Here is a 23,284-nt window from a genome sequence, read left to right on the forward strand (position 1 = left end):
GCCCTGTGCTCCCCCCGTTCCACATAGATTCATAGACTTTAAGGTCAGAAGGGACCATTATGATCTTCTAGTCTGACCTCCTGCACAACGCAGGCCCCAGAATCTCACCCACCCACTCCTGTAACAAACCCCTAACCTGTGTCTGAGTTATTCAAGTCCTCAAATTGTGGTTTGATGACCTCAAGCTGCAGAGAATCCTCCAGCAAGTGACCCGTGCCCCACGCTGCAGAGGAAGGCGAAAAACCCCCAGGGCCTCTGCCAATCTGCCCTGGAGGAAAATTCCTTCCCGACCCCAAATATGGCGATCAGCTAAACCCTGAGCATGTGGGCAAGACTCACCAGCCAGCACCCAGGAAAGAATTCTCTGTAGTAACTCAGATCCCAACCCATCTAACATCCCATCACAGACCACTGGGCATATTTATTGCTAGCACTCAAAGGTGAATGAATTGCCAAAATTAGGCTATCCCATCGTACCATCCCCTCCATAAACTTATCAAGCTTAGTCTTAAACCCAGATAGGTCTTTTGCCCTCACTGCTCCCCTTGGAAGGCTGTTCCAGAACTTCACTCCTCTGATGGTTAGAAACCTTCGTCTAATTTCAAGTCTAAACTTCCTAGTGTCCAGTTTATACCCATTTGTTCTTGTGTCCACACTGGTACTGAGCTTAAATAATTCCTCTCCCTCCCTGGTATTTATCCCTCTGGTATATTTATAGAGACCAATCGTATCCCCCCTCAACCTTCTTTTGGTTACGCTAAACAAGCCAAGCTCTCTGAGTCTCCTTTCATAAGACCCTCACTCCCGACCCACAGCCCCCTGCGAGCCCAGTCCTGCCCCTCCACCCTGCACTGCCGGTGCCCCTCACTCCCGACCCGCAGCCCCCTGCTAGCCCAGTCCTGCCCCTCCACCCTGCCCTGCAGTTGCCCCTCACTCCTGACCCCCAGCCTCCTGCTATCCCAGCCCTGTGCTCCTCCCACACAGCCCTGCCAGTGCCCCTCACTCCCGACCCGAAGCCCCTGCTAGCCCAGCACTGCCCCCCCCAGCTCTGCTGGTGCCCCTCACTTCCGACCTACAGCCCCTGCTAGCTCAGCCCTGCTCCTCCCAGCCCAGCCGGTGCCCCTCACTCCTGACCCGCAGCCCCTGCTAGCCCAGCCCTGCCCCCCCCAGCTCTGCCGGTGCCCCTCACTGCTGCCACGCAGCCTTCTGCTACCCCAGCCCTGCGCTCCTCCCTCTGAGCCCTGCTGCTGCCCCTCACTCCTGACCCACAACCCCTGTTAGCCCAGACCTGGATTCCCCGACCCATCTCTGCCGGTGTCCCTTAATCCTGACCGGGAGACCCCTGCTGGCCCAGTCCTGTCTACCCGGCCGTGCCCATTCCCCTCACTCCCAACCTGCAACCCCCTGCTACCCCAACCCTGGGGTCCACCACCCAGCTCTGCCAGTGCCTCTCACTCCCGACCTGCAGCCCCTGCTAGCCCAGCCCTGCCCCCCACAGTTCTGCTGGTGCCCCTCACTCCCGACCTGCAGCCCCTGCTAGCCCAGCCCTGGGCTCGCTCCCTACCGTTCTTTCAAAGCTGTTATCCCAGCTAATAGCCGGAGTGTGGGATAAGCACCTCTGTCCCCCCGTCTCTGCCTGGGGGGTGCACAGCCTGGCCTGTTACCCGTCCTGGCCTGGGCAGCATATCCAGCCTGTGCAGGGGAGCCGTGAGCTGCACCCTGCCCTGGTACTGGGTCCACACAGGGGACGTACCCCACTGGCCTTCATAGGTCAGAACAGAGCACAACACTCCTGGCTTCCAGGCCCCTGCTCTAACCTACTCCCCTTCCAGAGCCTGGGAAAGAACCCAGGAGTCCTGGCTCCCAGCCCCCGACTCTAATGGCTAGATCCACTCCCATCCCAGAGCTGGGGAGGGAACCCAGGCGTCTTGCTCCCCTCTCTAGCACACGCTTCACCCCATTTATCTCTGATGGGGTTAAAACACCCTCTGCACCCATGTGACAAGCCAATAGCAGCCACTTTCCTGGGATGGACTCACCACATCACCGGCCGCGTTGGGTCGTGGCCCGGCACTGGAGATTGGGGGCTTCTGTCCGGGAGTCCAGCTCTGCTCTGTGTCTGTGGCGGGGCTCTTCTGAGGTATCTTTGCCTGTCAGACATCCCCTCTCCTCCCCACCCCTTCCCCCCCCCGATGGAAGTCAGGATAATTATAGATTGAGAACAAGAGATGACGCCCTCTGGGGAGCTTTCATTGTTACAGCTGGTGAGAAGGTGTGAAAATTGGACAGGTGGGTGAGCACAAGTGGCTAAAACCGGGGTGAAAAAACAACCTCGGTGTGACTTTCATTTGTGTAAACTTCCTCTTTCAGCCCATTTTGTTTGTTTGTTTGTTGGTCGGTTTTCCCCAGAGATTCAGTTACGAAGACCGCAGAGCTCAGAAAAGATTGAGGCCTCCTGGGGCGTCTTTTTGAGAACCTGCCATGTGGGAGGGTGAAGAAGGAGACTTTATGGCTGCCCTGGAACTGGGGATAGAACCCAGGAGTCCTGACTCCCAGCCCCCCCACCCAGGGCTGACGTGAAATGGCTGGTGAATGGAAAGGAGAGCAGCCCGCCCACCCCAGCCTTTTCCCCTGCCAGGGGCACAGACGGCTTCTACATGGGGCAGAGCCGCATGAACGTCACCAAGCAGAGCTGGGAGCAGGGGGACGTCTACACCTGTCAAGTGACCCACCCAGCAGTGGGAGCAGAACCCCGCAAGAAGAACATCAACGGGACCATCAGCCTGGTCAGTTCTCACCCTGTGTCTCTGGCACAATGGGGACAAGGCACCAAATTTACCTGCAAAGTGACCACACCCTGTTCTGGAGAACTAACCCAGGACATAACCATGAGCAATACAGGTGAGGAGCCCTGGCATCTCCAAGGGAAAGGCAACCGCCAGTCACTGTGAATTGGGATTAGAGGGTGAAACTCACCCCGCACACGTCCTAGGCAGCCTTTATGTCCCAGTTAAGCCCCCAAGTAGGACTTTAGCGGCGCCTAGGCCCTCAGCACAGGGGTGTGTTGCAGGTAGAATTAGTATTTCCCCTGTGAATCTCTCATTCTCAATCTCTCACTAATTTCCACTTGCACAGTTTTCCCAGGATTCCCTGCCTGATCATTAAATTCCAGCTTCTGCAAGAATTTCACTCCCTGGGCTCCCTGGGAAATGGGGATGTGGCCTGTCAGGGACTCTGATCTGACGTGTGTCTGTACTTCTTACCTCTGGAAATCCGGCTGGTGCTTGTCACCCACCATCTGGCCTTTCCGGGCTATTTCCGCTGAGACTCTCTCAGAGTGTCCAGTGGAGTTAGGTGCCCAAATCCCACTGAAGTACCCAAGGTGTCCAAATCCCTTAGCCAGCCTTTGAAAATCTCAGCTGTGTTGAGTTTTGGTGGGAGCATTTGAAGGAGGGAAGAGGCTCCATCGGAGTGAGCAATGGGTGGGTGACTGTAGCGGGGTGGTCCCCGCTCCAGCCCGGGAAGGGTTGAAGCAGCCCTGGGAGAGGGCTGAGGCTGTGGAGCAAAGCCTGGTCTGGCTGGGGAAGGCAGGAAGAGGTGGGGCCATGCCCCAGTCAGACCCAGCTGGTCCCTAGAAGAGGCTGCGAGCCAGGAGCCCAGTCAGACTCTCTCTCTGGCCTTTGCGAGGGAGGGGCCTGGCTGCTGGGGAGCGAACCTGAGGCAGAGCACGGCTGGGGGAAGGCCAGAGGAGCTGGGGAGCCCTGGCCTGGAACCCCCCCAGGCTGCGGCCTAGTATAAGGCCGAATAGGTACTGGGGCTGCAGGGGGCAGCCCAAGGGCAGAGGAAGGCAGCAGGCCCAAACCCTCCTTGCCAGCGATGAGCGGCTGACACTGCAGCCTGCCCCAGGGCATGGGGGCTACTTGGTGACTGGCAGTAGCCTACGACTGAGGCGAGGTGGGGATGGGGCTGGGGGTTCCGCGGGGAGGGTAAACCCTGAGACTGGGGGGTTACTGCCAGGGGGCAGCTCCCCAGATAAAGGGGCACCGGAGTCCAGGGAGTGACACGGGGGCCAAGCGGCAGCGGGACACTGGCCTTGAGAGGGCGCTCCGGAGGCTCGAGAGCTAATTCCCGAGGTGACCAGCGGGCGCCTCAGGGGCGAGTCCTGCACCGTTACAGTGACCCCATGTGATGATGATGCATGGTGGAGACGTGGGGAGAAGAGGAGATCGTGTGGTTCAGTGTTTGGGGTGAGGGTTCCGGTTAGCGACGCAGGACTAGCTGAAAGAACCATGTCCATCTGCGTCACTGTACAAGCAAGCTGAGGATAATGATCCTGAAGACGATCTCAAAGGAGATGACGATGATGTCGATGACAATGAAGAAGGAAATGAAGATACTGAAGGAGAAAAGGAGAAAGAATGTCAGAACGCTGAAGGAGATGTTGAAGAGGATGCTAATGAAGGTTTTGCTCTGAAGAAGATGAAGATAAAGAGGAAGGAAGTGGTTATGAAGACAAGGGAGGTGAAGAAGATGAATATGTTGATGGTGATGAAGACGAAGATGATGATATTAAGTTGTTGCCGTTTAAGGTTGAGGATCTGGAAGGTCACTGTGCACTCTGCGGGGAAGGCTTGGGAGTTCATTTGAATTCTTGGGTGAAGGTCCAGGCTCTTTCAAGGGAGATGATGCTCAGTGGTTGGGTTTTTATTTTGCCTGGTCTAGCTTCACACATACCCGGAACAACTGCCCTCCCTGGGCCCTTCACACAGTGATAGCTGCTGGAGCTAAGTCCTTAACCTAGAGAAGCAAAGCAAGTCTTCTTCTCTTGCACCTCTTCCTTTTCATAGAAATCAGTAAGAAGGAGCCCTCAGTCACTGTCTCCCGAGCTTACCACGAAGACATCTCTGGAAACATCTGCGAAGCTAGCAGCTTTTACCCAGAAGAGATCAGCATCTCATGGTTGAAGAACAACTTCCCAGAGCTCAAGTCGAGTTACAACAATGGCTCCTGTGTCAGGAAGTGGCACTTTCTTTGCCTACAGCATCCTGAAGGTTGAGCAAAGTCAAGGAGAAGGAAATTACACCTGCGTAGTGCATCACCCGGCCATGGAAGAGCCCAAGAGTGTTGTGGAAAAGGTGTCCCTTGGTAAGTGGATTCTCAGAGGCAGGTATTAATTTGGGGATGTTCACACGCTTTCTTATCCCATCCAGCCAATGGCATGAACAACTGCATGACTCCAGGGGAGCTCTGGTGAGGAGGATGGCAATGAAGGATTTCTATCTCCATTATGATACCATCTTTGGTGAAACCAAGAACTGCACAATTTATTGCAACCTGAGCTGGGTGGGGAACGCCCCCTCCACTCCAATGTGGGAGAGTTCCCTGTATTCCCAAGGCATTATCCAATCTGAAATGCCCTAAGTAATGGGGATCCTAACCCACCCCTGGAGGAGATTATTCCACAGCTTCACAGACCCCATCACCACAAAAGGAAGTGCAGGAAAACTGTCCTAATTGCAAAAGGGAATTTAAGGGAGGGTGCAGAATGTAATCTCATTGGGCTGTGCTTTGGCCAAGACGTTGGGATGGACACTCTTGCTATTACAGAAAGTTCACGGAGGTCTTTCATGGCAGGGAGGCAGTTCGCTGAAAATTTTCTTTCCTTCTTAACCATGGATCCCCCTGGGAGCTGTTTGCTTCACACTTGGACATGGATTCCCACAGTTGCATATTCACAATTTTGTCCTTATGGTCCCTTCTTATTCCTCAAATTTTTTTTGGCACATTAGGAATGTCTTCATGGATCTGCAGCCATGACAGGCATCCTATTAAAATCTGTTCTTGAGGAAAAGATGAGCTGAGGCGGGGCAGATTCCGTATCTGATTCAGGAGCCGACAAATTCATACAAACAAAGGAGAGAAACCTCTCAGCTTGATTGCCCCACCGTGGGGCTTGGGCATCCATGTGAATCTGGACTCCCAGCTCCAGCAGGATCCACTTTACAAACTTGTTTCATGAGCCAGACCATGCATATCCTTCAGAGAACATCCAATAGAGGCCATTGTCCCTGGGTGCCAGGGATCCAATCAGTCTGGGCTCCCCCACTGAGATTTCTAAAGGAATTCAAGCTCTCCCCTCCCCCATCGGCTTGCAGTGGGAGCTGGGGGACTCATGCTCTGTGGGACCTTGGCAGACCATGGTGTGAAATATAAAGGGCCCTTCTGTCTGTGCAGGGAGTAGGGGTTGGGGAACACAAGATCCATCCTGAGCTGTGGGTGCCATGTGGGGTCTAGTGGTTAGATCGGGGGGCCTGGGTGCCAGGCATGGCCATGGGCAGGTCATTTGTCCTCTGTGTCCCGGCTGCCATCTCTGGGAAATGGGGATAACCATGCTGAGTTCAGGCGGGTCATCGAGCTCATGAATTTGTGTCTGGAAGGACGGTGAGTTGAGTAACCATGGCAGGTCTGTCCCTGGCCATTTTTTCCACAATGGGGCTTTCTCCCAACAAAACCGGAGACCTTCAGATTTGCTCCTGGGATCCAGAGACGAAAATAACCATAATGGGACTCAGGAATCCCAATCCCTCGATTGGCTGGAAAAATCTCAGCCATTGTTCCTGCTGCTCCATAACATGAGAGTCCCGCCCCTTCCAACAGGGAACCCAGTGCCCTATTTACAAGTCCAATGATGCTCAGCCCCTTTCCCAACAGCCCCTGGGCTTTGCACCCCTGAGAGAGCAGCACTCAGTTACCACCTGGTGCCTGTTGACATATTTGCTCAGCCCAGCCCTCAACGCCTCCTCCTGCCCCCACCAGGTGTCAGCAACTGTAATCAACACCCTCTGGAGGTGTCTCTCCTTTCCCCTCCCCTGGAGGACCTCTACATAGCGCAGAACGCCACCATCAGTTGTGTGGTGAGTGGCATGGAGACCCCCGGCAGCCTGGAGGTCTCCTGGAACCGGGGTAGTGGGGGCCCATTGGCCGTGGTCTCCAGGGATCCGGTGCTGCAGGAAGATGGCACCTACAGTGCAACCAGCATCCTGTGGGTGTGCGTGGAGGAGTGGCAGGCAGGGGAGGATTTCACCTGCACCGTGAAGCACCAAGACTTCCCGTCGGCGATTGTCAAGACCATCCGCAAGAGTCACAGTAAGAACTCGGCCTTTCCCCTGTAGGGGGCGCCAGCTCCAATCGGGCCGCAGGTGGGGGGAGTGGCTGGCACAGGGTGTGGGGAATGGGACGCGGGATTTTCTGTCTCTAGGGGGCACCAGCTCTGATCTGGTTTCAGGTGTTTGGGACTGGGAGTTACAAATTTGTGGGTGGGTCAAAATATGCAAATTGATGAGACAGAAGGGGACAGAGAGTCAGGACTCCTGGGTTCTTTTTCTGTCTCTGGGAGGGGAGTGGGATGTAGTGGGTTAGAACAGGGAGACTGGAGTCTGGGACTCCTGGGTTCTAGCCCCTTTTCATGGAAGGGATTTGGATCTAGTGGGTTAGTGTGGCCTGAACTCCTGGATTCTGGCTATGGGTCTGGGAGAGGCGTGGGGGGTCTAGCGGGATATTGCAGGGGGATGAGGGTGGGGGATGGTAGCCAGGACTCCTGGGTCCCAATCCTTAGCATTAACCTCTCACTGTTTCTCACGGCAGTGGTCTCCTCTGTGCCCCTTCTGTCTACATTTCCTCCTCACGCTGAGGAACTGGCTCTCCGGGAATCAGCCACCATCACTTGCCTGGCCTCCGGCTTCCGGCCCAGAGCCATCTTGGTGACATGGACCCAGCAGGACCGGCCCGTGCCCCAGGAAGCCTACACCAACATCGGCCCCGTGCGGGAGGCTGGGAAGGAGGAGCGCTACTTCATCTACAGCAAGCTCAATGTCTTGGCGTCCGAATGGGAGCGGGTGGACACCTATGCCTGTGTGGTGGAGCATGAGGGTCTGCCCATGACCTTCATCCACCGGAGCATGGACAGAGCCTCCGGTAAACCCACCGCCGTCAATGTCTCTGTGATCTTGTCTGACACCGACGTCACTTGCTACTGAGGAGCAGAGCCCGGCGGGCTCCTCACGGCGTATCTGAGATCGCCATGGAACCTCGTGGGGTCTGGGATAAGGGTGTGTCTTCTGGCAGAGAGTGTCCCTGTGTCTTATCTACCCACCCACGCTTCCTTCCACAATATCTAGATGTATCCATCCACCCTTCTTCCTTTCTCTCTAGCCATCCTCCTTTCATTATCGATTGTCTACATCAATTCATCCTTCTGCAGGATCCATCCATCCATCCTACCCTCTGCAGTACCTGTCTCTTTGATTCTACCATATCCATCCATTCGAACATGGAAAATCAGGCAATGTCCTCTCTGCATCCATCCATCCTCATGCAGTGCATGTTTCTACCTGCCCACCCCTCATCCATTGTTATTGATGATATTGCAGCTCCTAGATGTCCTGACTGAGGTTAGGGCCCCATTGGATGGGCACTACATGAACACACATAGAGCAAACGTCCTGGAACCAAGGAGCTGATAGTCTAAGCAGACAGAGACTGGAAGGGGATATTTTGACAGAAAGGGATTAAATTTGGGACTCTAAAAAGGAGTGAGACACCGAACTCCCACTGCAATTGTGAGTTTATTTTATGGGCACCTAATATTCTAAGAGTCCTTTAAAGACCCCAGCCTAAGTGGCTTGTCTCTTGTCATACTTCAGGTCAGTGAGAGAGGTGGAAATAGAGCCCTGATTTCCCATCTCTAAGACTTGTTTCTTAACCATTGCACCTGTCTAGCAATGTAGCCCTAGCCAGTCTGGCATCAGAACTTCTTGGACATGCGTCCTCACCGGACCACATTAGGTGAGCGTCAGAGCCCCCAGGGAGCTGGTGTTATGTCTGCCGGGAGCTAGGCGGCGGGTGAGACTGAGTTAGGAGCCTCCATTTCCACCAGCTCTATCCCTGGATGTATGAACACAGGGTGGGGTGCAGGGGAAGTGATTTCACCTCTGTGTTCGGGGTTAGGGAGACCGATACTGGAACAGCATTCAGTTCTGGAGGCAACATGCAGTGACAGTCAGAAAAGGTAACAATGGTAGGAACCATTAGGAAAGGGACAGATAATAAGACAGTAAATCTCATAATGCCACTGTATAAATCCATGGTATGTCCACAGCTTGAATACCACGTGCAATTCTGATTGCCCCATCTCAGAAAAGGTGTATTAGAAATGGAGAAGGTACAAAGAGAGGATAAAATTGATCATGGGGATGGAACAGCTTCCGTATGAGGAGAGATTAGAAAGGGTGGGACTTTCCATCTTAGAAAAGAATTGACTAAGGGGGAATATGATCGAGGTCTATAAAATTGTGAGGCGTGTGGAGAAAGTAAATAAGGAAGTGTTATTTTCCCCTTCACATAACACAAGAACCAGGGGTCACCCACTGAGATTAAGTGGCAGCTGGTTTAAACAAATGCAAGGAAGTATTTCTTCCCACAACAGAGTCAACCCGTGATAATGGAAGGATGACAATTGGGAATGAGGATATGAAGGTAGATATTACCACGTCCGAGGTAGAAGCCAAACTTGAACAGCTTAATGGGACTAAATCGGAGGGCCCAGATAATCTTCATCCAAGAATATTAAAGGAACTGGCACATGAAATTGCAAGCCCATTAGCAAGAATTTTTAATGAATCTGTAAACTCGGGGGTTGTACCATACGACTGGAGAATTGCTAACATAGTTCCTATTTTTAAGAAAGGAAAAAAAGGTGATCCGAGTAACTATAGGCCTGTTAGTTTGACATCTGTAGTATGTAAGGTCTTGGAAAAATTTTTGAAGGAGAGGGTAGTTAAGGACATTGAGGTCAATGGTAATTGGGACAAAATACAACATGGTTTCACAAAAGGTAGATCGTGCCAAACCAACCTGATCTCCTTCTTTGAGAAAGTAACAGATTTTTTTAGACAAAGGAAATGCAGTGGATCTAATTTACCTTGATTTCAGTAAGGCATTTGACACGGTTCCACATGGGGAATTATTAGTTAGATTGGAAAAGATGGGGATAAATATGAAAATTGAAAGGTGGATAAGGAACTGGTTAAAGGGGAGACTACAACGGGTCATACTGAAAGGTGAACTGTCAGGCTGGAAGGAGGTTACTAGTGGAGTTCCTCAGGGATCTGTTTTGGGACCAATTTTATTTAACCTTTTTATTACTGACCTTGGCACAAAAAGCGGGAATGTGCTAATAAAGTTTGAAGATGACACAAAGCTGGGAGGTATTGCTAACACAGAGAAGGACCGGGATATCCTACAGGAAGATCTGGATGACCTTGTAAACTGGAGTAATAGTAATAGAATGAAATTTAATAGTGAAAAGTGCAAGGTCATGCATTTAGGGATTAATAACAAGAATTTTAGTTATAAATTGGGGATGCATCAGTTGGAAGTAACAGAGGAGGAGAAGGACTCGAGTATTGGTTGATCACAGGATGACTATGAGCTGCCAATGTGATATGGCTGTAAAAAAAGCTAATGCAGTTTTAGGATGCATCAGGCGAGGTATTTCCAGCAAAGATAAGGAGGTGTTAGTACCGTTATATAAGGCACTGGTGAGACCTCATCTGGAATACTGTGTGCAGTTCTGGTCTCCCATGTTTAAGAAGGATGAATTCAAACTGGAACAGGTTCAGAGACGGGCTACTAGGATGATCCGAGGAATGGAAAACCTGTCTTATGAAAGGAGACTGAAAGAGCTTGGCTTGTTTAGCCTAACCAAAAGAAGGTTGAGGGGGGATATGATTGCTCTTTATAAATATATCAGAGGGATTAATATTAGGGAGGGAGAGGAATTATTTAAGCTTAGTAACAATGTGGACACAAGAACAAATGGATATAAACTGGACACTAGGAAGTTTAGACTTGAAATTAGACGAAGGTTTCTAACCATTAGAGAAGTGACGTTCTGGAACAGACTTCCAAGGAGTAGTGGGGCAAAAGACATATCTGGCTTTAAGACTAAGCTTGATAAATTTATGGAGGGGATGGTATGATGGGATAGCCTAATTTTGGCAATTAATTTGGCAATTGATCTTTGATTATCAGCAGGTAAGTATGGCCAGTGGTCTGTGATGGGATGTTAGATGGGTTGGGATCTGAGTTACTACAGAGAATTCCTTCCTGGGTGCTGGCTGGTGAGTCTTGCCCACATGCTCAGGGTTTAACTGATCGCCATATTTGGGGTCGGGAAGGATTTTTCCTCCAGGGCAGATTGGCAGAGGCCCTGGAGGTTTTTTGCCTTCCTCTGCAGCATGGGGCACGGGTCACTTGCTGGAGGATTTTCTGCAGCTTGAGGTCTTCAAACCGCAATTTGGGGACTTCAATAACTCAGACATAGGCTAGGGGGTTGTTATAGAAGTGGATGGGTGAGATTTTGTGGCCTGCATTGTGCAGGCGGTCAGACTAGATGATCATAATGGTCCTTTCTGACCTTAAAGTCTATGAGTCTATGAGTCTATGAACTAGTGGTCAGGGGATGTTGTGATGGCCAGAAATATAGTTGGGTTCAAAGAAGAATTAGACAAGTTCATGGAGGATAAGTCTATGAAAGGTTATTAGCCAAGATGGTCATGGATGGAGCCCTAAGCTCTTGTTGTCCCTAAGGCTCTGCCTGTCATAGGCTGGTTGAGTACGATAGCAGATGGATGACTCAATAATTGCCCTGATCTGGTTATTCCCTCTGATACCTCTGGCATCAGCCACTGTTGGAAGACAGGATACTGGGGTAGCTGGACCATTGGTCCCATGCACTGTGGCTATTCTCTTGTCCAATATTCAAAAGAAGGTTGAAAATTGGAGAAGATGCAAAAGCGAGCTAGAAAATGATTAGAGGGCTGGAGAAAATGGCTTCCAGTGAGAGACAGGAGGAGAGGAATTGGCTGAAAGAGACATTCAGGAGATGGCTTCATGGATATGTATAAGTACCTCCATGGGGAGAAAGTACCGGGCAGTAAAGGTCTGTAACTTAGTATAGAGAGACTTAAGAGGAGCCCATGGCTGGACAGATACAAATGTAGAATAAAGCACTGCGGGGTGGATCAGGGTTGTGCTGACACTGCAGATTCAGTCTGCCGGACTGTCCTGGGCCTCACCACAATGCGGCCTAATTGCCAGTGTCTAAGTGGCAGCCCTTGGGTTCTGGGCTGTGTGGCCTAATGGGCTGAGACAATACGGCCACCCATGAGCACAGAGCGGTGTGGCCTAGTGCCCAGGGTCAATATATCAGCCCTCAAGTGCAGGATTTTGTTTCCTAGGGGTTAGAATGAACATAGCGGCCCTTGAGTGCAGGGGAGCGTGGCCTAGCAGCCAGGGTGAATAGAGAGGCCCTCAAATGCAGGGGAGTGTAGTGTAATGGCCAAACCCAGGGGCCGTCACCAGAGGGGGTGATGGTCAGTGTAGGGAGACAGGGGCCCACCCAAATCCACCGGGTCCTGACCCAGGGCCCTAGCAGTGGTGGAGTGGTCCACCCCGGGGTCAGTGGGGAGTCATAGACTCATAGACTCAAAGGTCTGGAAGCGACCTCGAGAGCTCATCTAGTCCAGTCCCCACACTCATGGCAGGACTAAACATTATCTAGCCCATCCCTGAGAGGTGTGTGTCTAATGTGCTCTTAAAAACCCCCAATGATGGAGATTCCACAACCTCCCTAGGCAATTTATTCCAGTGCTTAACCAGCCTGACAGGAAGCTTTTTCTAATGTCCAGCCTATACCTCCCTTTCTGCAATTGAAGCCCATTGCTTCTTGTCCTATCCTCAGAGGTTAAGGAGAACAATTTTTTCCCCTCCTCCTTGTAACAACATTTTATGTTATTGAAAAGGGTTATCATGTCCCCTCTCAGCCTTTTCTTTTCCAGACTAAGCAAACCCAGTTTTTAATCTTCCCTCACAGCTCATGTTTTCTAGACCTTTCATCATTTTTGTTGCTTTTCTCTGACTTTCTCCAATTTGTCCACATCTTTCCTGAAACGTGGTGCCCAGAACTGGACACAAGACTCCAGTTGAGGCCTAATCAGTGCGGAGTAGATCGGAAGAATGACTCCTCGTGTCTTGTTTACAACAGTCCTGATAATACATCCCAGAATGATGGTCACTTTTTTTGCAACAGTGTTACACTGCTGACTCATGCTTAACTTGTGATCCACTATGACCCCCAGATCCCTTTCTGCAGTACGCCTTCCTAGGCAGTTATTACCCATTTTGTATGTGTGCAACTGATTGTTCCTTCCTAAATGGAGTATTTAGCATTTTTCCTTATTGAATTTCATCCTATTTACTTCAGACCATTTCTCCAGTTTGTCCAGATCATTTTAAATTTTATTCCTATCCTCCAAAGCACTTGCAACCTCTTCCAGTTCAGTATCATCCACAAACTTTCTAAGTGTACTCTCTATGCCATATTCTAAATTGTTGATAAATATATTGAAGAGAACTGGACTCAGAACTGATCCCTGCGGGACTCCACTCGTTATGCCCTTCCAGCATGACTGTGAACCACTGATAACTACTCTCTGGGAATGGTTTTCCAACCAGTTATGCACCCACCTTATAGTAACTCCATCTAGGTTGTATTTCCCTAGTTTGTTTATGAGAAGGTCATGAGAGACAGTATCAAAAGCCTTACTGAAGTCAACATATATCACGTCTACCACTTCCTCCCTATCCACAAGGCTTGTTACCCTGTTAAAGAGAGCGAGCAGGTTGGTTTGACATGATTTGTTCTTGACAAATCCGTGCTGTTACTTATCATCTTATTTTCTTCTACATGTTTGCAAACTATTTGCTCCGTTATCTTTCTGGGTACAGAAGTTAAGCTGATTGGTCTGATTAGTCTGTAATTCCCTGGGTTGTCCTTATTTTCATTTTTATGGATGGGCACTATATTTGCCCTTTTCCAGTCTTCTGGAATCTCTCCCATCGTCCATGACTTTTCAAAGATAATTGCTAATGGCTCAGATATCTCCTCAGTCAGCTCCATGAGTATTCTAGGACACATTTCATCAGGAAGGGGTCCCCAGTGGAGCCCAGGCTGGTGGTGAGTGACAGAGGCTCCTACTGAGTGGTATCCCATGTAGTATGAGTTGGGAGAGCTTTTACTTAGTCCCCATGAGATGCCTTCATTCCCCATGGTGCTGCTACTGCTCAGGAGCTGGTCCCAGCATGGCTCAAGCTGGCATTGACTGGGAAGATGCTGCTGTCTGATGGGTGTGCCTGGCCCCACTGAGTTCTGCACTGGCAGGTCTCAGCCCAGTTCCCTGGCTGGCCAAGGGAGGGGGAGGGCATGCTCGGGGAGGCGTGTGTAGTGCCGCTGGCTGGGGTTTGCAAAGGAGCCAAAGGGCGTGAAATTTAATGGAAGTTGGGGGCTGAAATCCCCGAGGCTGCAGCCCACCCAGTGTCCCCTGGCAGGGAACTCTCTGTCTCTGGCCCTGGACAGGAGCTCCTGCCAAGAGCACAGACCGGAGCTCCCTGCTGTGCCCACTCAGCTCCTTGGCTTAATGAAGAGGCCTCTCTAACCGGCCCGTTTATCTCCTCCCCAGCTCCTCACTGCCCAGTGGAGGACCAAGGCATCGATGCTGAAGGAGGAGAGGAGGAATCTGATGGTCTCTGGACACCTGTTGCCTTCATTGCTCTCTTCCTGCTCAGCCTGTTGTACAGCGCCGGCGTCACGCTGATTAAGGTAACAGCAACCGCTACCTTCATGGTCACGTGTCACTGCTTCCAGCAATAACCAGTGCTCAGTAATCTATCCCACCCCATCAGCATGCAGCCACCAGCCATCAGCCATCCTCGGGAACTACTCAGTCACCCACATTCAGTGGTGAAATTCAGTGAGGACAAACGCAAGGTAACCACTTGGGAACGAACTACCAGTAGCCCACATGCAGAATGAGAACTGACTGCCTAGGAAGGAGCACTGCAGAAAGGGGTCTGGGGTCGTAGTGCATCACAAGCTAAATATGAGTCAATAATGTAACAGTGTCGGGGAAAAAAACAAATTCTGGGATGTATTAGCAGGAGTGTTGTAAGCAAGACACAAGCAGTAATTCTTCTGCTCTGCTCTGCACTGATTAGCCCTCAACTGGAGTCCTGTGTCCAGTTGTGAGCGACACATTTCAGGAAAGATGTGGAAAAGTTGGAGAAAGGCCCTAGGAGATAAGCTGTCATGGGATAAAAGGAAAGGTCCTTTCATGGATTGAAAACTGGTTAAAAGACAGGGAACAAAGGGTAGGAATTAATGGTAAATTCTCAGAATGGAGAGGGGTAACTAGTGGTGTTCCCCAAGGGTCAGTCCTAGGACCAATCCTATTCAATTTATTCATAATTGATCTGGAGAAAGGGGTAAACAGTGAGGTGGCAAAGTTTGCAGATGATACTAAACTGCTCAAGATAGTTAAGACCAAAGCAGATTGTGAAGAACTTCAAAAAGATCTCACAAAACTAAGTGATTGGGCAACAAAATGGCAAATGAAATTTAATGTGGATAAATGTAAAGTAATGCACATTGGAAAAAATAACCCCAACTATACATACAATATGATGGGGGCTAATTTAGCTACGAGTCAGGAAAAAGATCTTGGAGTCATCATGGATAGTTCTCTGAAGATGTCCATGCAGTGTGCAGAGGCGGTCAAAAAAGCAAACATGATGTTAGGAATCATTAAAAAGGGGATACAGAATAAGACTGAGAATATATTATTGCCCTTATATAAATCCATGGTATGCCCACATCTCGAATACTGTGTACAGATGTGGTCTCCTCACCTCAAAAAAGATATTCTAGCACTAGAAAAGTTTCAGAAAAGGGCAACTAAAATGATTAGGGGTTTGGAGAGGGTCCCATATGAGGAAAGATTAAAGAAGCTAGGACTCTTCAGATTGGAAAAGAGGAGACTAAGGGGGATATGATAGAGGCATATAAAATCATGAGTGATATAAAGAAAGTGAATAAGGAAAAGTTATTTACTTATTCCCATAATACAAGAACTAGGGGTCACCAAATGAAATTAATAGGCAGCAGGTTTAAAACAAATAAAAGGAAGTTCTTCTTCATGCAGCGCACAGTCAACTTGTGGAACTCCTTACCTGAGGAGGTTGTGAAGGCTAGGACTATAAGAATGTTTAAAAGGGAACTGGATAAATTCATGGTGGCTAAGTCCATAAATGTCTATTAGCCAGGATGGGTAAAGAATGGTAGAATGGTGTCCCTAGCCTCTGTTCGTCAGAGGATGGAGATGGATGGCAGGAGAGAGATCACTTGATCATTGCCTGTTAGGTTCACTCCCTCTGGGGCACCTGGCATTGGCCACTGTCGGTAGACAGATACTGGACTAGATGGACCTTTGGTATGACCCGGTACAACCATTCTTATGTTCTTATGAGAGTGACAAAAATCATTTAAAGGCTAGAAAACATGAGTTGTGAGGGAAGATTGAAAGAACTGGGTTTGTTTAGTCTGGAACAGAGAAGATTGGGGTGGCTGGGGCGTGGGAATGACATGGTAACATTTTTGAAATACATAAACGGTTGTGACAAAAAGGAGGGTGACAAATTGTACTCATTATCCTGTGAGGACAGGACAAGAAGCAATGGACTTAGATTGCAGCAAGGGCAGTTTAAGTTGGACACTGGAAAAAACTTCCTAACTGTCAGGCTGGGTAAATACTGGAACAAATTGCCAAAGCAGGTTGTGGAGCCTCCATTGTTGGAGGTTTTTAGGAACAGGTTAGAAAAATACCTGTCAGGGACGGACTAGTTATTACTTAGTCCTGCCCCCTGTCAGGAGACGGGACTAGGTGACCTCTCGAGGTCTCTCCCTGTCGTACATCTCTGTGATTTTACGGTTGTCAGAGGCTCAAACCAAAGTCAAAAATTAGAGCCCAGGTTTAGGACCAGGTTACCTGGAGAGAAGAAAGCCTGGGGCCAGGACAGGAGCCGGGCTGGAGCCAGACAGAAGCTGGGCTGGAGCCGGACGGGAACAAGGCAGGAGCAGGGCTGGAGCCATATGGGAACAAGGCAGAAACAGGCTGGAACAATCCAATACAGCTGCTATCACAGCTCTGGGGAAATACTTTGGGCAGCTGCTTAACTTCTGCTGGGCTTATGACCCGGTTGCTGACTCTGCCCAGCAATCAGGGTGGAGCGGATCAGGCAGCCAGCTACAGGCCAGGTGCGCATGTCAGGTTACCTGGGACTTTCTTTGCTGTCAGCCCAGATTCCTCACAGTGAGCAATGATCAATCAGAGATAATCAGAAAAAGCTTCTTGTGACAGACCCAGGACAGTGGGGTCCAGGAGTCTGGTAGAGGGCAAATATACTGGTCACTGGATGAGTAGTTTTCTGTTCCCTCAGTGACCAGAGCAGGGGCTGCACTAGAGTAATCAGGAACCTGCTAGAACCAATTAAGACAGACAGGCTGATTAGATCACCTGCAGCCAATCAAGGCAGGCTAATCAGGGCACCTGGGTTTAAAAAGGAGCTCACTCCAGTCAGGCAGGGGGGAGCCAGAGGAGAGGAAGTGCGTGTGAGGAGCTGGGAGCAAGAGGCACCAGGAGCTGGGAGGGAGAGGCTGTGCTGCTGGAGGACTAAGGGGTACAAGCGTTATCAGACACCAGAAGGAAGATCCTGTGGTGAGGATAAAGAAGGTGTTTGGAGGAGGCCATGGGGAAGTAGCCCAGGGAGTTGTAGCTGTCATGCAGCTGTTACAGGAGGCACTATAGACAGCTGCAATCCACAGGGCCCTGGGCTGGAACCTGGAGTAGAGGGCAGGCCCGGGTTCCCCCCAAACCTCCCAACTCCTGATCAGACACGGGAGAAGATGACCCAGACTGTGGGGAAGATCACTGAGGTGAGCAAATCTGCCAATAAGCGCAGGACCCACCAAGGTAGAGGAGGAACTTTGTCACATTATTTATTAATAATCAACCACCCGTCATCACTAATTAGCGAGTTCCCATCAAGGTTGATTCAGCAGTGATCAATAAATGAGAATCAACAGTCTATTATCAATTCCAATAATTTATCACTGAGAAATCAACAATCATGGATTGGCTATCTCTGGTCAGTACCTAGTGATCCGTAATTAATTATCAATAATCAGCACTCACAGATCAGTAATTAATGTTAAACAATGAAGGATCAATAATCTGCTAGTAATTATCAACTGATAATAATCACTTATCAATAATCAGCTATTAACGATCAATGACCAAAAAGGAATGGTCACTAATTACGGTAAGAAGCCAGAACAAATGTTCAAGGACCAAGGAGCGTCAATCACTCACCACTCAGCCATGATCACTGAGGATCTGTAGTGGGGCCCAGATACACCAAGGGCCATAGGAGCCTGTGAAGCCGGTTCTGTGGCGGGGACCTGGTGCCGGGGCCTGGAACCAGAAGCAGGATCGGCTTAGACAGCCGGGGCTCCCCAGCAGGGCCGCCCAGAGGATTCAGGGGGCCTGGGGCAAAGCAATTTCAGGGGCCCCTTCCATAAAAAAAGTTGCAATCCTATAGAACACTATGATCTTGTGGGGGCCCCCGTGGGGCCTGGGGCAAATTGCCCCACTTGCCCCCTCCTCCCCCGCCCCCTGGGCAGCCCTGGGAAAAATAAACATTTAAAAACCTTCCGTATCTTGGCACAAACCCAGTTTTGAGAAAACTTCTTTTCAAGTCACCTTTCCAAGGTATCACTGGTTCCCAGCATCAGCTAGTGCTAAAAGGCACCAAAGCTCATTAAAAGGGTTGGACATTTTCCGTCAAAACTTTTTTTGGATCAAAAACTAGGGGGTTTTAAAAAGCAGAAAAAATCAGGGACAATGTCTGCTTTCCTTCAAAATTTGTTGTGGTTTTTTTAATTGAAAAGCTGAAATTAGTCTGCCAAAAGCTGAACATGGTTTGGGGTTTCAGACGCGTGTGGCCAAATATTTGCTGCTTGCTGTGTTTTGTTTAAAGAACAATAAAAAAAATTCTGCTTAAAAAAATCCAAAACTTTTGAACCACCTTAGCTTGTGACCAAACGCCTGAGCCCATCCAGGCAGAGATTTTCCCAGGTTTCTGATACTCTGTTTCAGAGTAGCAGCCGTGTTAGTCTGTATCCGCAAAAAGAACAGGAGTACTTGTGGCACCTTAGAGACTAACAAATGTATCTGAGCATAAGCTTTCATGGGCTACAGCCCACTTCTTCGGATGCATAGAATGGAACATATAGTGAGGAGATCTATATACACATACAGAGAGCATGAAAAGGTGGGAGTTGTCTTACCAACTCTGAGAGGCCAATTAAGTAAGAGAAAAAAACCTTTTGAAGTGATAATCAAGATAGCCCGGTACAGACAGTTTGATAAGAAGTGTGAGAATACTTACAAGGGGAGATAGATTCAATGTCTGTAATGGCTCAGCCATTTCCAGTCCCTAAGCTGATTGTATCTAGTTTGCATATCAATTCCAGCTCAGCAGTTTCTAGTTGGAATCTGTTTTTGAAGCTTTTCTGTTGCAAAATTGCCACCCTCGGGTCTGTTATTGAGCGACCAGACAGGTTGAAGTGTTCTCCTACTGGTTTTTGAATGTTATGATTCCTGATGTCAGATTTGTGTCCATTAATTCTTTTGTGTAGAGACTGTCCAGTTTGGCCAATGTACATGGCAGAGGGGCATTGCTGGCACATGATGGCATCTGTCACATTGGTAGATGTGCAGGTGAATGAGCCCCTGATGGCATGGCTGATGTGATTAGGTCCTATGATGATGTCACTTGAATAGATATGTGGACAGAGTGGGCATCGGGCTTTGTTGCAAGGGTAGGTTCCTGGGTTAGTGTTTGCTGTCATAGGTGTTACCAGTGTGGTGCTCTGCTTTCTCCAATGTTGATATCACTCGGCTGCGTGCGTGTGTTCCCTCTGTGTGCTGCTCCAGCTCTGCGCAGATAGCTGACACAGGAGACCCGACGAGAACCCACAATAACCACAGAGTCTAGTAAGATGCAAAGTCACGTCGACTAGGTTTATTGCGACCTCGGACACAATTGCAGTTCCCCGTAGATTACTTAGTCTACCGGGAATACTACTAATAGGTGCCTCTTGGCAATGGACTCAGCTCAGTCAGTGGTGGGACTTTCCACTGCCCCCTCGGCCGGACAAAGACACCGCCCCAGGGATGCATTCTTATACACAGGTACAAACAAGTTACACATCACTCCTGACGTATTGAGGTGCAACCCCTCTACGTAGTAAGGTGCCGCCTCTCACCTTGTACATGTTGGTTCGATCAAAACAACTCTATCCATCATATTACCCTTTTGCCCCTGTCATTGGGATGGGCCAGCCTGTTCTTTGTTATCTGTGTGGAATGTGTAAGTATGTGAATATTCTGATATCTAGTGTTCAGTACCTTTTAGGTACATATCTTCTTGCAGCATCAGCCCTTTCCTTGCTTCTGTGAACCATTACTTTAGTTCAGGCCTCAGGCCTCAACTGGGCCTTTATCAGGGCCTACACTTACTACAGTGTTTTTGTTCAGTGGTGTGTGGTTGCTGGTGAGTATTTGCTTCAGGTTGGGGGGTTGTCTGTAAGCGAGGACTGGTCTGTCTCCCAAGATCTGTGAGAGTGAGGGATCATCTTTCAGGATAGGTTGTAGATCTTTGATGATACTCTGTTGGCTTCCTTGACTCATATCTGTCTCCATAACTTTGGGTTCATTTAGCTTAGAACATAAGAACATAAGAATGGCTATACTGGGTCAGACCAAAGGTCCATCTAGCCCAGTATGCCGTCTGCCGACAGTGGCCAATGCCAAGTGCCCCATTGGAGTGAACCTAACAGGTAATGATCAAGTGATCTCTCTCCTGCCATCCATCTCCACCCTCTGACAAACAGAGGCTAGGGACACCATTCCTTACCCATCCTGGCTAATAGCCATTAATGGACTTAACCTCCACGCATTTACCTGTTTCCTAGAGACTGGCTCCATGGGGTCCCTCACAAACTGGAGACGGTTACTGTGGGTTTGTCTTTAGTATAACTTATGTACATACTCCACGAACTGAGCATTTGAGCTTGTTCCAGAATCTGGGATGAGCCTATGTTGTGAAAACTGAAATGCTCAAAATAGCACACGCATGTGACTGGACACAGGATGCTAAAATTAAATTAACGCAGGGGTTCTCAAACTGGGGGTTGGGACCCCTCAGGGGGGTCATGGGGTTATTACTGGGGGTCGCAAGCTGTCAGCCTCTACTTCAAACCCTGATTTGCCTCCAGCATTTATAGTAGTGTTAAATATATAAAAAAGTGTTTTTAATTTATAAGGGGGTGGGGGGTGTTGCACTCAGAGATTTGCTATGTGAAAGGGGTCACCAGGACAAAAGTTTGAGAACCACTGAATTAACCCCTCTGGAGTCTCAGGGAATGCAGGTGGGGGGGTCTCCCTTGGTAGGGTTGGGAAGGAGGTAGGTGGTGTAGGATATTGCTCTTCTCAGGTGATCCGTCCCCCATGGAAAAAATAACAGCTTGGCTCTTTGTGTTAAATAGCTGTCTGCAAGCCTCAAACTGCTGAATGAGCTTTAGGGTAGAGAAGGCTGTGCCTCCTCAAACAGCCTGGCCCTGCCCCCTATCTGATCCCCACCCACTTCCTGCCCCCTGACTGCTCCCCCTCAGAATCCCCAAACCATCCTGCTCCTTGTCCTCTCACCATCCCCCAGAGATCCCACCCCCCCCACCACCCTGGGACCCCACCCCTGCTCCCTGTCCCCTGACTGCCCTGACCCCTATCCACCAAGTCCTGATGGACCCCCGGAATGCCCACAATCCAACCCCCTGTTCCCTGTCCCCTGACTTCCCCCAGAATCTCTGCCCCCTCCCTGTCTCTGAGACTCCCAGCCCCATATCCAACCCCCCCGCCATGCTGCTTACCCCCGCCTCTTCCCTCTCTCAGATCCTCAGTGTGCCGCGTCCAGGAGTGGCCCTGGACAGTGCTGCAGCGGCCTGGCTCCAGCAGGGCCTGAGCTCCCGCCGCTCGGCCCGGAACTCGCAGCCCCACCCCCTTACCGAGCGGGGAGGAGCTCAGGTCCCGCTGGAGCCAGGCCACGTTAGCTCTGTCCAGGGCCACTCCTGGACGCAGTGCGCTGAGGCGCCGGGGGATGGGGGAAGGTGGAGGCAGGGCCGGAGCATTCTCGTGGGGGCCTCTGTGGGGCCCGGGGCCTGGGGCAAATTGCCTCACTTTCCCCCCCTTTGGGTGGGCCTGCTTCCCAGGGAGTTGGTGTGCGGCACCCGCTGGGCAGTGGCCGTTCCCTGAGGTGGTTTGACAAGGCTGGTGTCTTTGTCTGGAAGTTGAGCTGCTGCTCAATGCAGACATCCTGGCAGGATGCAGGCGTGGCTGGGCCAGGTCCATGGCCCAGGCTACGCAGCAGGTCAGGCTAGATGGTCCCAAAGGCCCCTTCTGGCCTTGCTCTCCCAGTGTAGGATGCTGCCTGTGAGCCCAACACCGGGTCCAATGGCACCGGCCAAACCCCTCTGCTCTCTGTGTCCCACAGGTGCGGTGAGCGCCCGGCTCCGGGCTCCTAGGAGGTGGACAGCACTGCTTCATCCTCTTCATTCCCTCCCTCCATCGTCAGTCCTCCCGGGCTCCTGCCCTCTCTCCAGACACCTGCAGGGACCATGTTCCACAGCAGCTCAGAGGGCGCCACAACGGCCGCTGAAGGGTCTGAGCTCTGCAGAGCCCAGAGCAGGGAGGGCAGAGTCCTTCCCCGGACATCCCCAGGGGGCAGCCCATGCTGGAGCTTGAACTCATCCCTGTACCCCTCAATCCTCCACCCCCGTCCCATGGCAGGGACTGGATTTCCTTGTGTGTGTGTGTAGGTTTGTAGTGTCCTGAGGTCTGGTCAACTTGGACTCTGGCGAGGGAGAAGCGTCTCTCATTTGCTCTCATTTAATTTGCAACTTGCACTGGAAGTCTGTGTTTGATCCAAAATAAAATGAGTTAATAATTGGTGTGATGGTACCTCTCATAAGGCTTTATGGAAATATGCTCAGAATGTGTTGTATGCTACATATGCCATGTAACATATCTCCGTAAAGGTTATGATCTACTGAATCTATTCATCCTATTTGTAGGCATGGATCATATTTGTATTTGAAGTTATGAATGTTGGCTGTGTACTGGCTTGATTTCTAAATATCCTTAGTAGCACATTCGGTCAGTTCCTGGAGAAAGGAATGTTGAAGTTAAGCACCTAACCAAGAAACATTTAAAGG

The 23,284-nt window shown here is 50.2% G+C and overlaps 1 gene segment (V, D, J or C); it reads left to right on the plus strand.

Moving 5' to 3' along the window:
- Positions 1-2,657: 2,657 nt before the first annotated feature.
- On the plus strand, positions 2,658-22,633 carry LOC120380850. The segment is given in 6 exon segments: positions 2,658-2,901; positions 4,848-5,145; positions 6,817-7,146; positions 7,645-7,974; positions 14,580-14,719; positions 22,564-22,633. Coding segments are annotated over 6 exon segments (1,351 nt in total).
- The last annotated feature ends 651 nt before the right edge of the window (positions 22,634-23,284 follow it).

Source organism: Mauremys reevesii, linkage group 13 (genome assembly GCF_016161935.1).
Source record: "Mauremys reevesii isolate NIE-2019 linkage group 13, ASM1616193v1, whole genome shotgun sequence".
Taxonomy (NCBI): Eukaryota; Metazoa; Chordata; order Testudines; family Geoemydidae; genus Mauremys; species Mauremys reevesii.